A 13,395-nucleotide genomic window follows, 5' to 3' on the forward strand; every position below is an offset into this window, starting at 1 on the left:
TTTTAATTTAGGTATGTAATTCTTTTGTAGGTAAATTATTTCTATTTAGGTAATACTTTATCACTTGTACCTTACAATTTATTGCAACATATGTATCACATATTTATACGCAGATTGTTTAATTTCTTTTGTATATTATAGTTATATAATACAATACATTTTCAACCTTTCACCTTTTGATAGGTAAATAGCTTTTTTTTTTTATTACTTGCCGTTCTCACTGTTCTCAGTGCGTGATTGAGTAATAGATTTCGTGTAATCGTGTATGGCCGACGGTCGATTGGACATTATGTACCTATAGACGGACGTCCTTGATAATTGATTTTCATTAGTACGTAAAATGATAACAGTGAAAACTAAACAGATTAGCTTACCGGCAAATAGTGGATGTGCAATTTTAATAGTATTAACTGTTTAATATAAATGTTTTAATTTTTAAACATTATCGTTGATATTATATTACACTAATTAATTACCAAAATTTATAATCTTTGTATAATTTGTTTTTTACTCATCCGAATAAAATACGTTTTCATTAATCTTATCAACAAAAAAATAAAATTTACACTACATTTGTGTTTAAAGTGCTAATTAAATTTTTCTAGTAGTATTTCAATAACAGCAATTAGTATTACCGTTTTAGTTTATTTTTTTTTGTAGATAAGCAAATGCGATGAACCACATAAATTGAATACGCACTTATACTCATTTTTGTTGCGCATTAATCAGTGCCTTCTAATATGTATACGCGTAATGTCAGTCTTATTGTTCGAAAAAATTTAAAGTCTTGCCTTTGTGTCAGACACAAAAGCGATTCTCCCACAAAACAACCAGATAACTATTATGACCCAGATGCTATTAATGAGAATCCATTGGAAAGGTGTAAGAGGTTTATCAAAAGGGACATAAATGAATTGTGGAAAAGAGCTAATGACCCATTTCAACAGTATGAAGATAATAAAATATTCCCAAAAACTGTTGACATTTTAATTGTTGGTGGAGGCGTAATTGGTTCATCCATTGCTTATTGGCTCCAAAATAAATGCAGAGATGGAATAACAATTGCTGTTGTTGAAAAAGATTTATCGGTAAACAAATCAGTTTTATCTACTCAAGAGGTATTATAGTTAATTAAATATTTGTTACATATATGGTAAAAGTATTAATTATTTTGATATTAAGATGATTAAGTTTCTATCGATTAATGAGTTATATTAAAAGCTAAAACAATTAATTTTATTTTAGTTGAATACAGTAATGTTTTTGTAATTTATATATTTCAATTTATCATTCACTTTTTTTTTTATTAGAGTTAAATACGTGGAATAATATTATTAATTTATATAAATTTTCAAATTCAAAATTAAGAAATGTTTAGTATAACATTTTATTTTTCTTTATTTAGTCTATTACTCATAACATATAATTTGGTAGTTTTGGAATTTAAAATAATTTATTGCAAGTTCTAAGTACTAAAATATATAAGTATATTAATGTGAAGTGTAAGTGTTTACCATACAATTTATATTACTTTGCTAATTATTTTGAATTCTGAGATAATATTTTATGTTATGATACCTGAACTTTGGTTTACGATTTATATATTTTATTTTATAACATTCATACATATGTAGTTATGTAATTCAAATTTAAAATCTTATAATAAGATGACCAAAGTGTCATCACAGATAGAGCACTATAACTTCATATATCATATCTGTAATAGCGATTCTATTTTTTTATATCATTAAAAAATTGTATAATGTATTTGGTTACAGTATTAATATAACAACATATCATATACTCATGTATATTAAATAATGTTGGTTTAAGCAAAACACTTATTACATATAGTTTTGTAATAATAGAACAAACTAATAGTTTGAGTATAATAACATAACATCAACATAATGATCTATCACTAACAAGGAAGAACTTTAGAAAAATTTATACTATAAATTTAAATTATTTTTTAAATTTTTTGAATGTTACGAGTTAATTAAATTACCTAGATAATAAATAATATTTATTTTAATATTCTAGTATGCCAAAGCATCTACAGTACTATCTTGCGGAGGAATTCGTCAACAGTTTTCACTTAAAGAAAACATTGAATTATCCCAATTCAGTGCTGAATTTCTTCGAGATATCAAAGATTATTTGACCATACCAGATCAGGAACCTCCAGAAATAAATTTCAATCCATCTGGTTATTTATTTTTGGCTACAAAAAATGGTGTGGATACCATGTTAAAAAATCATGAATTACAAAAGTATGATCTTTTCAATTTATAGAAATAGTTATTTTTAATTACTTAATGATACATTTTAGGGAATTAAAAGCTAATGTTGAGCTTTTATCAAAAGATATGTTAAAAACTAAATTTCCATGGTTAAATGTAGATGATATTGAATTAGGAAGTCTTGGAACTTTAAACTCTGGATGGTAAGTCGTTGAGCTCATTAACTAGTTTTTTGTTTTTACTAAACTAATTGTTTAGGTTTGATCCTTGGTCCTTGTTAAATGCATTAAGAAATAAAGCTAAATCACTAGGAACATATTATGTTGAAGGTGAAGTAGAAGATTTTGGTTTTAAAATAGATACAAGCATAGTGGTGGAAGAAGATCCTGATAAGGAATACGAAGGGATTAATAGTGTAAAAGTGTGTAAAAGTATTACATTTTTAGTTAAATTTAATTATTGATATTTTACACATATTATATATTAAATATAATTTAAAAGATAAATTAAGCTATGATTTTGAACTTTTTTAGGTAAAATTAAAAGATGGTAAAACACAACAGTTAGTATTTGGTATATGTATAGTAGCAGCTGGTGCTGAATCAGGAAATATTGCTCGAATGGCTAAAGTTGGGAATGGAAAAGGATTTTTATCAACACCCTTGCCTATTGAACCTCGGTAATTAAATAAAAATATTAACTATTAAGTGATTATTTTATATCGATTACAAAATGGTAAATTATTTTTTATTTTACAGCAAACGTTTTGTGTATTATTATCATGCGCCTAAGGGTCCTTCAATGTCGCCAATGGTAATTGATCCATCTGGAGTTTATTTTAGGTACTGAACTTAAAATATTTAAATATTTTGTGATATCTTAGGACATTATATTATTCTAAGATACATTACTCAAAAGTTATCCGATTATAGCAACATATTTGAAGAAATGAAAGAAATACAAAATATTATTTTTTAAGAGACAAATCAATTGAAAAAATATATTCTATTTGAGATTAACAAGTTGACAGCCTCGAGCGTCTTATTTATCTTTCCTTGCAATTTCATTTGATAAAACATTTAAAAACTGTCTATATTGGCTTTGAGAGTTAAATGAAATACACACTGTGGTTGTTGTTATGGGCTATGAGCATTCTATTTGACTAAGATATTTTATTGTTTTATTTTGTGAGAGTTTTGTTTAACTTTATTTATACACATCACTAAAAAATATAAAAAACTGTATATTTGAGTATTTTGTATGAATTGTAAATATGAGTATTTATAACATGAGTATCTAATTCTATCTATTTTAAGCTAAATTGATTCAGAATATTTTAAACATCATATGATAAGCATTAAAATCTATTTTTATTTAGATAAAACCCAAAGCTTTTATGATCAAACTCATTGTTTTAACTAAAGCGTGGTTGACCCAGTTAAGTGAGTATTAAAATTAACTCACATTGCAATTAATGAAGTATTCTGAAAAATGCAAGGGCAGTTAACTTTTTAATATTTTTATAATATTAGACTCAATTGTTTTTATTTATTTATATTAACAATAATAAGCTTTAAAATAAAAAGTTTAAAAGCCTTTCTTGGTATTTACATAAAAGATAAGTTAAATTATGAACTAAATAATTTAATGTATGGTCTATTTGTTAATTTGTTTTTAATATATAAAATGAAAAGCAATTTTGTTAAACTTTTGATTTGTAGGCCTGACAGCTTTGACAACCACTATATATGTGGTAAATCGCCATGCGATACCGAAGAACCTGAAACCGTCAATTTAGATGTCGATCATGATTTTTTTGAAAAGCAGATCTGGGAAGCCCTTGCTCACCGAGTACCTGCATTTGAAGAAGCAAAAGTAATACTTTAAATATTTTGTTTTGATTAATTATTAAATAAATAAAAAGCTTAATTTTTTAAAAGAATAACAATTATTAAAATATATTCAGTTATTAGTTAATAATTTTAAATAGTAAAATAAAAGACACTGTAATAAATATAATAAAATAATTCTTGCATTTAGACAAGAATATTTAAATTTTCTGCTATTTTGTATTGACAAGGTGTATTTTAATTTCAAACCAGATGTGAAATTTATATATTTTCTTTTATGCATTAAGCTCAATACATTGATATTCCTTACTAATTTTATAGCTAACTTTATGTATGTGGGATGGTCTTAGAGTATATATTATGGCGGGGATGTTCTATCTAAATTTTATAGCTATGTCATGTCCAAAAGTTGAGTTTAGCCCGAATCTGGAAATTTCTCAGTATATTATATTTAGTGATTAATAATCATGAATACAATTTTAAAAAAGAATACAATAGCATATTACACAAAATTGAGTCAATAGACAATATAGTTATGAACTTGGCTTAAATTCTTAAACTCTGTTACCATTTTCTTATTTACAATATAAGTTTTTGTTTGACAACAAGGAACTTATATTTTTGTTTCTTGACTGTACATGTTAAAAATTTTCATGCATTTTCAAAATATTTAAACATTATTAAATTTACTACCAATTTAAGGACATATCATTAAAATATGTGTATGAAATTAAAAAAAATGTTATTATAACAATACGCCATTATTAAATAATAAATTAACAAATTTTGTTGTTTTACATTTAATGAATACAAAATAATAAAGATGTAAATTAAATACATTTCCTTCTTAAAAAAAAATACCAATGTTATAATTTATGATGGTAAAAAAAATTAAGTCAACTTGTTTTTTGGTAATAATTTTTTCAATGATAAAAAAAAATAATTATATAAATCTAAACCATGCTTTAATATTAATTAATAAATTATAATGCTTTATAAATGTTCACTGTTAATAAATCTAATATTAATTTTCTAATTTTTATTTTGGGTAATAATGGGTTTTTAATTTACCTATTCTTCTATTTTAATTTATTAATACCTTAACTACTCACAATCCAGAATTGTATGAGATAACTAGTGCTGCGATTCGAAGAAAATCAGTTCTTCCAAGTATTCCCATTCGACACCCTTCCATCAAGAACAGTTCAACTATGGTAGGATGTCGTATGGGGATGTGCAGATTTAGTAAAGTATAGTAACACATTTTCTTGATGACATATTTGTTTAATTTTAATGTTGATACATAAACAACATTATTATGTTAAATTATAGAACAGATTTACGACTTAAAATAATAATTTTTATTATGTATATCAGTGTTTCTCAAATTTTTTTGTCACGGGGCCCCCTAAATTTAATATGAAACTGTCAAGGCCTCCTTAATCAAAATCATTAATTATTTTATGGCTTACCAGGATTAGGTTAGGTATATATTATATATTTCACGACCCACCAGTTATATAGGCACGGCCCCCAATTTTAGAATCACTGATGTATATTACGTATGTTTCTTTTATTATAAATTATTTTATTAATATATAATATGTTATAGTAGTGGCACTTTAAAATATAACATGTTTCAAAATATTGTTTAAACAATGACAAAAACATATGAATTATATATATATAAATATAATCAATATGAATAACAATAACGTAATCTTAATTATTATAGTTAAATACTGAGTATTAAATGGTAAATACTATTTAAAAAAAATTATTTCAACATCATATATAAATATTGTAAAAAATAGTTGGTCAAGTATAAAATAAAATATTTATTTAATAGATGTAATCTCTACTAAACTAGAGTATAAGTTGCAGGATTATTGCACATCTAATATACATCAATATAAGTAAGAATTTAAGTTTCATTTTTTAAATTTATCCAAAATGGATGGCTTCTAAATTAAACAATATATAATTTACACTAATCAAAATAAATTATTTTTAATTCTTAGTTGTTCAGTAACATAAGTAAAAACTTAACATTAAACATAAAGTATTATATTTTAATGCAGTGTATTTATACATATCCAATATTATTTTATACTAAATAAAATACAATAGATACTTTTACTAAGCTTATTAAGGTATGTATGTTAATAGTACAATTTGTACTATCATGGAATAAATTCATTGAATGAATTTAAATTTATAAATTGGATATACTGTTACAATTTATGTTCATTTTTAATATTTTAAATTATTTTACAGGTTAAAAGTAGCTGGGCTGGATATTATGATTATAATTGGTACGATCAAAATGGTGTTATAGGAGCTCATCCAAGCTATTTTAACTTATTTTTTGCTACTGGTTTTAGTGGACATGGTGAGTAAAAGAAATATTTTAGTGTAATTCATACAATTTAATTAATTCATATTTATTAATCTAAGGTATACAACAAGCACCAGCCGTTGGCCGAGCTATAATGGAAATGATTACCGAAAGTGGATATAATTCAATAGATCTTTCTAGATTAGGTTTTGGCCGGTTAATTGCTGAAAAACCACTATATGAACAGAACATTGTCTAACAGCTTAAAAAATAAATTATGGTATACTAATCATTTGTTTCTTTACGATGAAATAGATGGCGATTATTGTTGATTAAAGAAGTTTGTTTGAATTTTAATACCTTAAAATATAAAAAAATCATAATTGATGTTAAGTAAATAAATACAATTGTATGTTCTCGAGGCATATGACATGTTTCAATGGAATAATTATTCATAGAAAATAATGCCTGAAAAAAAATAGCTTATGTTATTTGTTAATAAACTGTATCATAAAATAAAAGAAAATATAGTTAATTTCACTACACATATTTTATTATAACTCTCATTATACTTACAAGCATATAACTGGGATTATATTTATTTCTCCAGTTAAATGAGGATATACTGTATTCGTGAACTCCATTTGCATGATGGATATGGCAACCGTGGTGAGTATGTCCGCCAAAAACTAGTCGAGGCTGTACCACTTTCAATAACTAATTAAATAATTTTAATATAAAATTTAATTCAATTTTTTTTTTTATAAATAATACCAAATTACACAACGAAATTACTTTTGATGGAATTTATTATAGTTATATATTGGCCTTGAGTTTCTTGTAAAACCGAAATCACAGTATGTGTTGGAGGATACTGTACATTAACATAACATTTTTGTAAGTGTCCTAATGTAACCAGTATATTAATTGATGAATTAAATAATCAAATAGTCAACCATAAATATATTCAACCAGTTGATCTTAGATAGATTACCAAGTACTGCAACTGTGACTACTCTCTAAGGCAATGTTTCTCAACTAGTGTTCTGCGGCATACTTATGTGCAAAATAGTTGTAGGTGTGCAACGAGTCGTGACCGTGGTACACGCGTATAATATAATTAAGTGTTAAAAATAGAAATTTCCCAGTACTTAATTACTTTAATGTTCCATCAAAATATAATTATAAGAAATGTGCCGTGAGCATTAAAAGGTTGAGAACCACTGCTCTAAGGGGTTGTATGTATTAAATGGTGTTCAAAAGAGGCTTATACATAAATTAAAATAAATACATTTTTGTAGACTATAGTTATTTACTGATCTGTAACAAGATAGTAAAAATCATTCTAAAATATTTAATTTAAAATATATTTCTAAATAATTGTTTTATGAGTAGAAATGTTAGCTCCACAGCAAGACTTTTTTTATACAAATAAAAATAGGGTGGATGAATGGGTTTTTTTGAATTATTTGTGCCACTGCATTCTACAAAATATTTATTATAATAATATATTTTGATATAACATTTTAGGGGGGCTATTGTAAATTAAATATTTCTTCCTAAAATATTTAAAATACAACATTCAAATAGATAAATTATTTAGTTTTTAAATTTTAAAATGTATATCAAGTTCTTAATACAAAAATTAAAATTATACCCTTGTCAACATATTATTTATTGATGCGAAACAGAAAAAACAATTTTAATCACTCATCTTTAGATAATAAATTAGGTTAGATTTAATCAGTACCTTTTCTGTTGCATCTTTGCGTAAACAATCCCAGCCCTCGCGAAAAGGTTTTTCTTTTTCTTTTAATGAGGCTGAATCCGGTTCATTGCACGCCATATCATTTTTTCTATACAGAGGAAAATGCTGAAATTTAAAACATAAAGATATGATTTAATTAAAATATACAATATATATATATATAAAGTATATATAAAAATTCATATTAATAAAATATAATACAAAGTATCACTATAATTTTTTATTTGTTGCTATACATCAACCGTTAGTATAATCTTAAACATTCATGAATACTTTACGATTTTATAGATTTAATAAACAATCAAACTAAAAAAAATCTTTATTCATTATGTAAACATATAATCTATATTTTAAGCTTGACTAAAGATTATATGATAAGATATATGATTAAAGATTGGTTATATAGAATGTGATAAAATGCAGACAATTAATTTATTTTATACTTATAAAATCAACTGTTTAAAGAAAAATAACTTAAAAAATAATTATTATTGAAATCTTATTAAAAACGTTAAACAACTGCCAATGCACTATTGGTTGTTTTACACTAATAAAAACAAAAAATTACAAAATTTTAAGTATAAATTACTTGTAATAGTATGGGTTTACTATAATTCCCATCTAGCATCATTGTTTTTGAACATTTATTTTCATTTTGGCTACATTTCAATTGCTCTAAAACAGTCAGAATTTATGCATATTTAGTCAATAAGTTATAAAAAAATGTAATAATATATTTAAACTTACTGGAGATGATATTTAGTTTTAATTTAGCAGCATGACATAAAAAACATCCATCCATTTCCATAGCCATACTATTTACTGATACAAAATGAACATTACGCCTACTGATCAATTCTACTGGAGTAGTATTAAACACTTTATTAAACCTTTTTTCAAGATGTGGTGTTATGCTATATGAAGAAATCAAGTTAATTATTTTAATAAAGTATAAATAAGCAAAATATAGATTATTTATACCTATAATGGAAACCAATATCATGATTACCAACAATAGTATATAATTGTATAGCTGATGGTACTGAAAACAAATATTTAAATGTTTCTACATAAGAGTTGAAATCTCTTTCACTACTCCATAATCCTTCATCAAATAAATCACCTACAAAAATAAATAAACATTTATTTTTTGGTTCTATACAAAAAAGACAAATAAATATATATTTTAATCAACAAATTGAATTACCTAAAATAAAAATAAGTTCTGGTTTATGTAATTTGATAGCAGTTTGAAAAGCACATCCCATTTCCCATTCTCTAAAATAGTTTTAAAAATACATAATTTTCTTAGATAGAGGAAGTTAAGATTGCATATTTATCGACTATAAGAAAATTTGTGTTTAAAGTATATAAATCCCTGTAGCCTATTTATAAAAAATCTTCTAAGGAAATATGTTACTTAATAGACAAATTAATTTAATATAAATATTACCTGAAATAATTAATTAAAATATTATTTTATTATATATAAGGTGTAACAAGACTATTTGACAAACTTCCATTACAAATGTTACTATATTTGTTAAATAGTCCTGTTACACTCTGTATATTAACTTTTGTAATTACTTAATATGAAATTTAAATTAATTATTTTCAAAAGTGTGGAATGTTTAAAAAAAAATAATTTGTGTTAATTAAGTTAATTTTGATAAAAATAAGTTCAAAGAAAATTATTAATAAAAAATATATTTAATTCTAAAAGATTAAAAATGATATGGAGAAAAATATTAACTTAGTATAAATAAAAAGTTTATAATAAAATAAATAATTTTTTTACATAATATTGTGAAAAATGTATCTTATTATTTTTTATTGCATACTAGCTTTAGTAGTGAAGTCAATATTACATGTTAGTGTCAACTAAATTATGAAATCAAGGAATATTTACTAACTTTTATTTAAAATCATTTATACAACATGATTAACAAATATAAAATGTCTTAATTATTTTTAGCAAAGTAATTTAACACGTTGATTGCCACGCCTATTTCAGTGTTTTATCCACTGAGGCTACAGTATTTTTTTCTATTTTTTCTATTATTTATAACTTTATGAAAAATGCAAATATTTAAATGCTGATTGAAGCATTTTGTTCTGTAGATAACAGTGAATCTGATGTTGCGTTATTTTGACGGCAACTGAGGGGCTATCTGATCCCACGAGTCAAGACAACATAGCCTTGAAGGACAAATTGACCCCTCATGGCCCACTGAATTAAAATATGGCAGTCAACGTGTTAAGTTAGTTGTAAGATTAACTAGGTAACTAAAAGTTGTTTTTTTTTTAACAAAATGATCCCAACCTTTGATTATTTAAAATATTAATAATCAATAAATGAAAGATGTCAAATTTTACTAATTTTCAGAAATATTTGTATGTATTGTTTAATTTACCGTATCATCTTATCAAGCCAATGTCCTTTCCTCGTACCAAGTAAATGAGTGTCAGCTAATAACATTACTTTAACAGGTTGCTCTGATGTCATGTTACTATCAGAAGGCCAATTGCACTAGAATTTATGGAATAATCATTTTTAAAATTCTATAATCATTAGTATTGGTTAAAACTTTAAAGTATACATTGTATGTATGTACATCGTACAAGTTTAAATTCTTACTTGTGATAAAACCACGTAAAAGATGCCATATGCACAAAAAAATACTAAACCAATGATACTCAATAAATATAGTGCAACTTTCTTAAGTGTAATGAGACTAAAATATTTTATCATTGCGGACTTTCTGAGATGACTTTTCCTTAGGTATTGAAGTGTAAAAATATATATTAATTACACAGAATTCCAAATGATTTTAGGTCAAAAATTCACATTATTCTAACTGGGTGGTTTTCAAAGATCTAACAACAACTAGCTAGGAAGTTTATACAATTTAATAATAGAAATAATTAGTGCTGTCAAATACTGATCAGTCATTATTGATTATTTGTCTATAACTAACAACTTAACATCTATTTAAGTAATTATTAATTAATTAATACTGAATAACTGGTGAATGACCTAACTTGACCAGAATAAACAAAAAAGTAACTAGTTGCCGGGTAATATTTGTTATACTCGACAGTGATATCAATCATAATAACAATTGTTTGGCAAGTTCAAAACTACTATCAAAATAGTATTATCAAATATAAACGATATAATAACAAAGTAAATGTAAGTAATGGTGATAACAAATTGATGATACTGAATCACAGAATAAAATAATGAATACTGCATATCGATGAATAATTTCGAATTCGGAATTCCGGAAGTCGTAATTTTTGTTGTTTATAAGTACTTAATATTTTGTATTTTGTATTGACTATTATCTAATTTTTCTATTACAATTACAATTATTACACTTTTACTTGATTTGGTTTTATCAAATAAAATTATAATCTTAATAATTTATTAGTTTATATATATTACAGAGCTTAATTGAATTAAAGAAAACTAAGAAAAGCTAGAAATAGGTACTGTAAATATGTAAACTATTTACTAGTTATTTTTATTATGAATAAATTGTATTGCCTCAGATCAGGTCAATTACTTACACTATTGTTTCAGTTACCTGTTTTGTTATTTTAAATAATTGGTGGTAATATATTTCACGAACTACCTCCCTATCTTTTATACTCTTTATTCATTTTTCAATTGCCTTTTTAAACAACTCATTGGTACATCTAATCTTTTTTGACAACTTTTTAAAATTATAAATTATACCATTACAATTTATTAGTTTAAAATGGAAAAAAATGGTTGTAGATATCTTATTTCTTGAAAATTTTTAAATCAAATTAATATATTTTCATTATACTTGGGGAGAAGTCATTTTATGATTCATTTATTGATATTGACAAATTATATATATTTCTGTTATTATTATTATTATTATTATTATTATTATAAACATGTCCAAATGGGTAACTATATAGGTGGGCCTAGCAATTAGCATAGATTTCATCTCCTTCTAAATTTTTTAGTTTTTAAGAAAAATGAAAGAATAAGCCCAAGAATTTGAATTTTTTAAATTTGTTCATTCACATGTGAGCTATTTTTTGCTAACCTTGAAATAAAACTTAAACACCCTTAGTTTTGAGAAGACAAGTAATCTATTGATAAATCTTTCATTGAAATAGACTCTTAAGATTAGTATATTTCAAACATTGGACATTTCAAACTACAATTTTATAATAGCATAAAAGTACTTATATACATTATGTATTAATAATAATAAAGAATACCTATTTTATAATTACTTAATTCTTTTAATGCATTTTAGTTATTATCTATTAGTAATGAGTCTAAGTAAGACAAGTGTATTAAAGCTTTTAAGTTACAATTAGAATTTGTAAAAATGTTTAATAATATTTTTAGAGTTTAAGTATGAGGTTCAATAATCATGAAATTAAATTTTGTAATAACAAGATGAATAAATAATTTATTTGATAGTTGTTTTATTTAGGGCAGATTTATAGTTGAGCTGATTCCTGAGGCATTTTTGTAAGGTCGTACTTTCTAAACTTGAGTGTGTTGTGTTTTGTCCTATATTTAAAATAAAAACAGTGATATAACTGTTTTCTAGATACCTTAAGTATACCTTGAGTTTTTAATATTCTATTATTCTCAGCTAAATTCTTTAATAAAGATCTTTATACTTACAGTGTATTGAATTTATATATATTTAAGATACCAGTTTTAAATAATATGTATAGATTTAAAAATACTTAGGAGTATTGAGCATAATATATTATTATACTGTGATAGGTAATCTGATATCTAACTCTTACTTACTTCTTTTGCCCTTGTATTTTGTGTATCTGACTTCTGACACTAATTCAAGCTTTAATAATAAATTTAAGACATTACAACTTACAAGTGTTAACAAATATTACAAGAACTTTCATGTATATAAATCATTATATCTACCTATTTCTAAATATTTTAAAATAATTTACTTATTACCAAAACTGTTGTTTTACTTCCAAGTTCCAAATACAATTAAAACAAATATTTATAATTCTAAAATATTATTTTGTTTTGTTCTGTAAATACATTTTTACTAGCCTACAAATCATTTAAATTATATTGTAATAAAAAAATACATTTCTATTCTCAAAATAAGTATAATAAATATTTCTATTCTTGTTTTTAAATAAATAAATTATGGTAAACTT

The 13,395-nt window shown here is 24.0% G+C and overlaps 2 protein-coding genes across 4 annotated transcripts; one reads left to right on the forward strand and one right to left on the reverse strand.

Moving 5' to 3' along the window:
• The first annotated feature begins 366 nt into the window (after positions 1–366).
• Positions 367–6,966, forward strand: LOC132923721 (FAD-dependent oxidoreductase domain-containing protein 1-like). Of its 2 annotated transcripts, none has more exons than XM_060987667.1 (9): positions 367–1,118; positions 2,044–2,273; positions 2,333–2,446; positions 2,502–2,664; positions 2,777–2,922; positions 3,002–3,085; positions 3,965–4,118; positions 6,371–6,485; positions 6,551–6,966. In XM_060987667.1, the coding sequence occupies exons 1-9, from the start codon at positions 741–743 to the stop codon at positions 6,688–6,690; spliced, it is 1,524 nt and encodes a 507-aa protein (XP_060843650.1). In that variant the 5' UTR covers positions 367–740; the 3' UTR covers positions 6,691–6,966. The 2 variants fall into 2 exon arrangements, with proteins under 2 accessions (XP_060843650.1, XP_060843651.1); XM_060987668.1 differs by having other exon boundaries at positions 368–1,088.
• On the reverse strand, positions 5,357–11,334 carry LOC132923722 (metallophosphoesterase 1). 2 transcript variants are annotated; one of them, XM_060987670.1, is made up of 10 exons: positions 10,838–11,334; positions 10,614–10,729; positions 9,407–9,477; positions 9,181–9,322; positions 8,947–9,113; positions 8,789–8,874; positions 8,182–8,304; positions 7,227–7,305; positions 7,008–7,148; positions 6,758–6,899 (listed from the first exon to the last, which is right to left on the reverse strand). In XM_060987670.1, the coding sequence occupies exons 1-9, from the start codon at positions 10,949–10,951 to the stop codon at positions 7,042–7,044; spliced, it is 1,005 nt and encodes a 334-aa protein (XP_060843653.1). In that variant the 5' UTR covers positions 10,952–11,334; the 3' UTR covers positions 6,758–6,899; positions 7,008–7,041. The 2 variants fall into 2 exon arrangements, with proteins under 2 accessions (XP_060843652.1, XP_060843653.1); XM_060987669.1 differs by lacking the exon at positions 7,227–7,305 and having other exon boundaries at positions 5,357–6,899; positions 10,838–11,322.
• Between the last annotated feature and the right edge of the window lie 2,061 nt (positions 11,335–13,395).

This window comes from Rhopalosiphum padi, chromosome 3, assembly GCF_020882245.1.
Source record: "Rhopalosiphum padi isolate XX-2018 chromosome 3, ASM2088224v1, whole genome shotgun sequence".
Taxonomy (NCBI): Eukaryota; Metazoa; Arthropoda; class Insecta; order Hemiptera; family Aphididae; genus Rhopalosiphum; species Rhopalosiphum padi.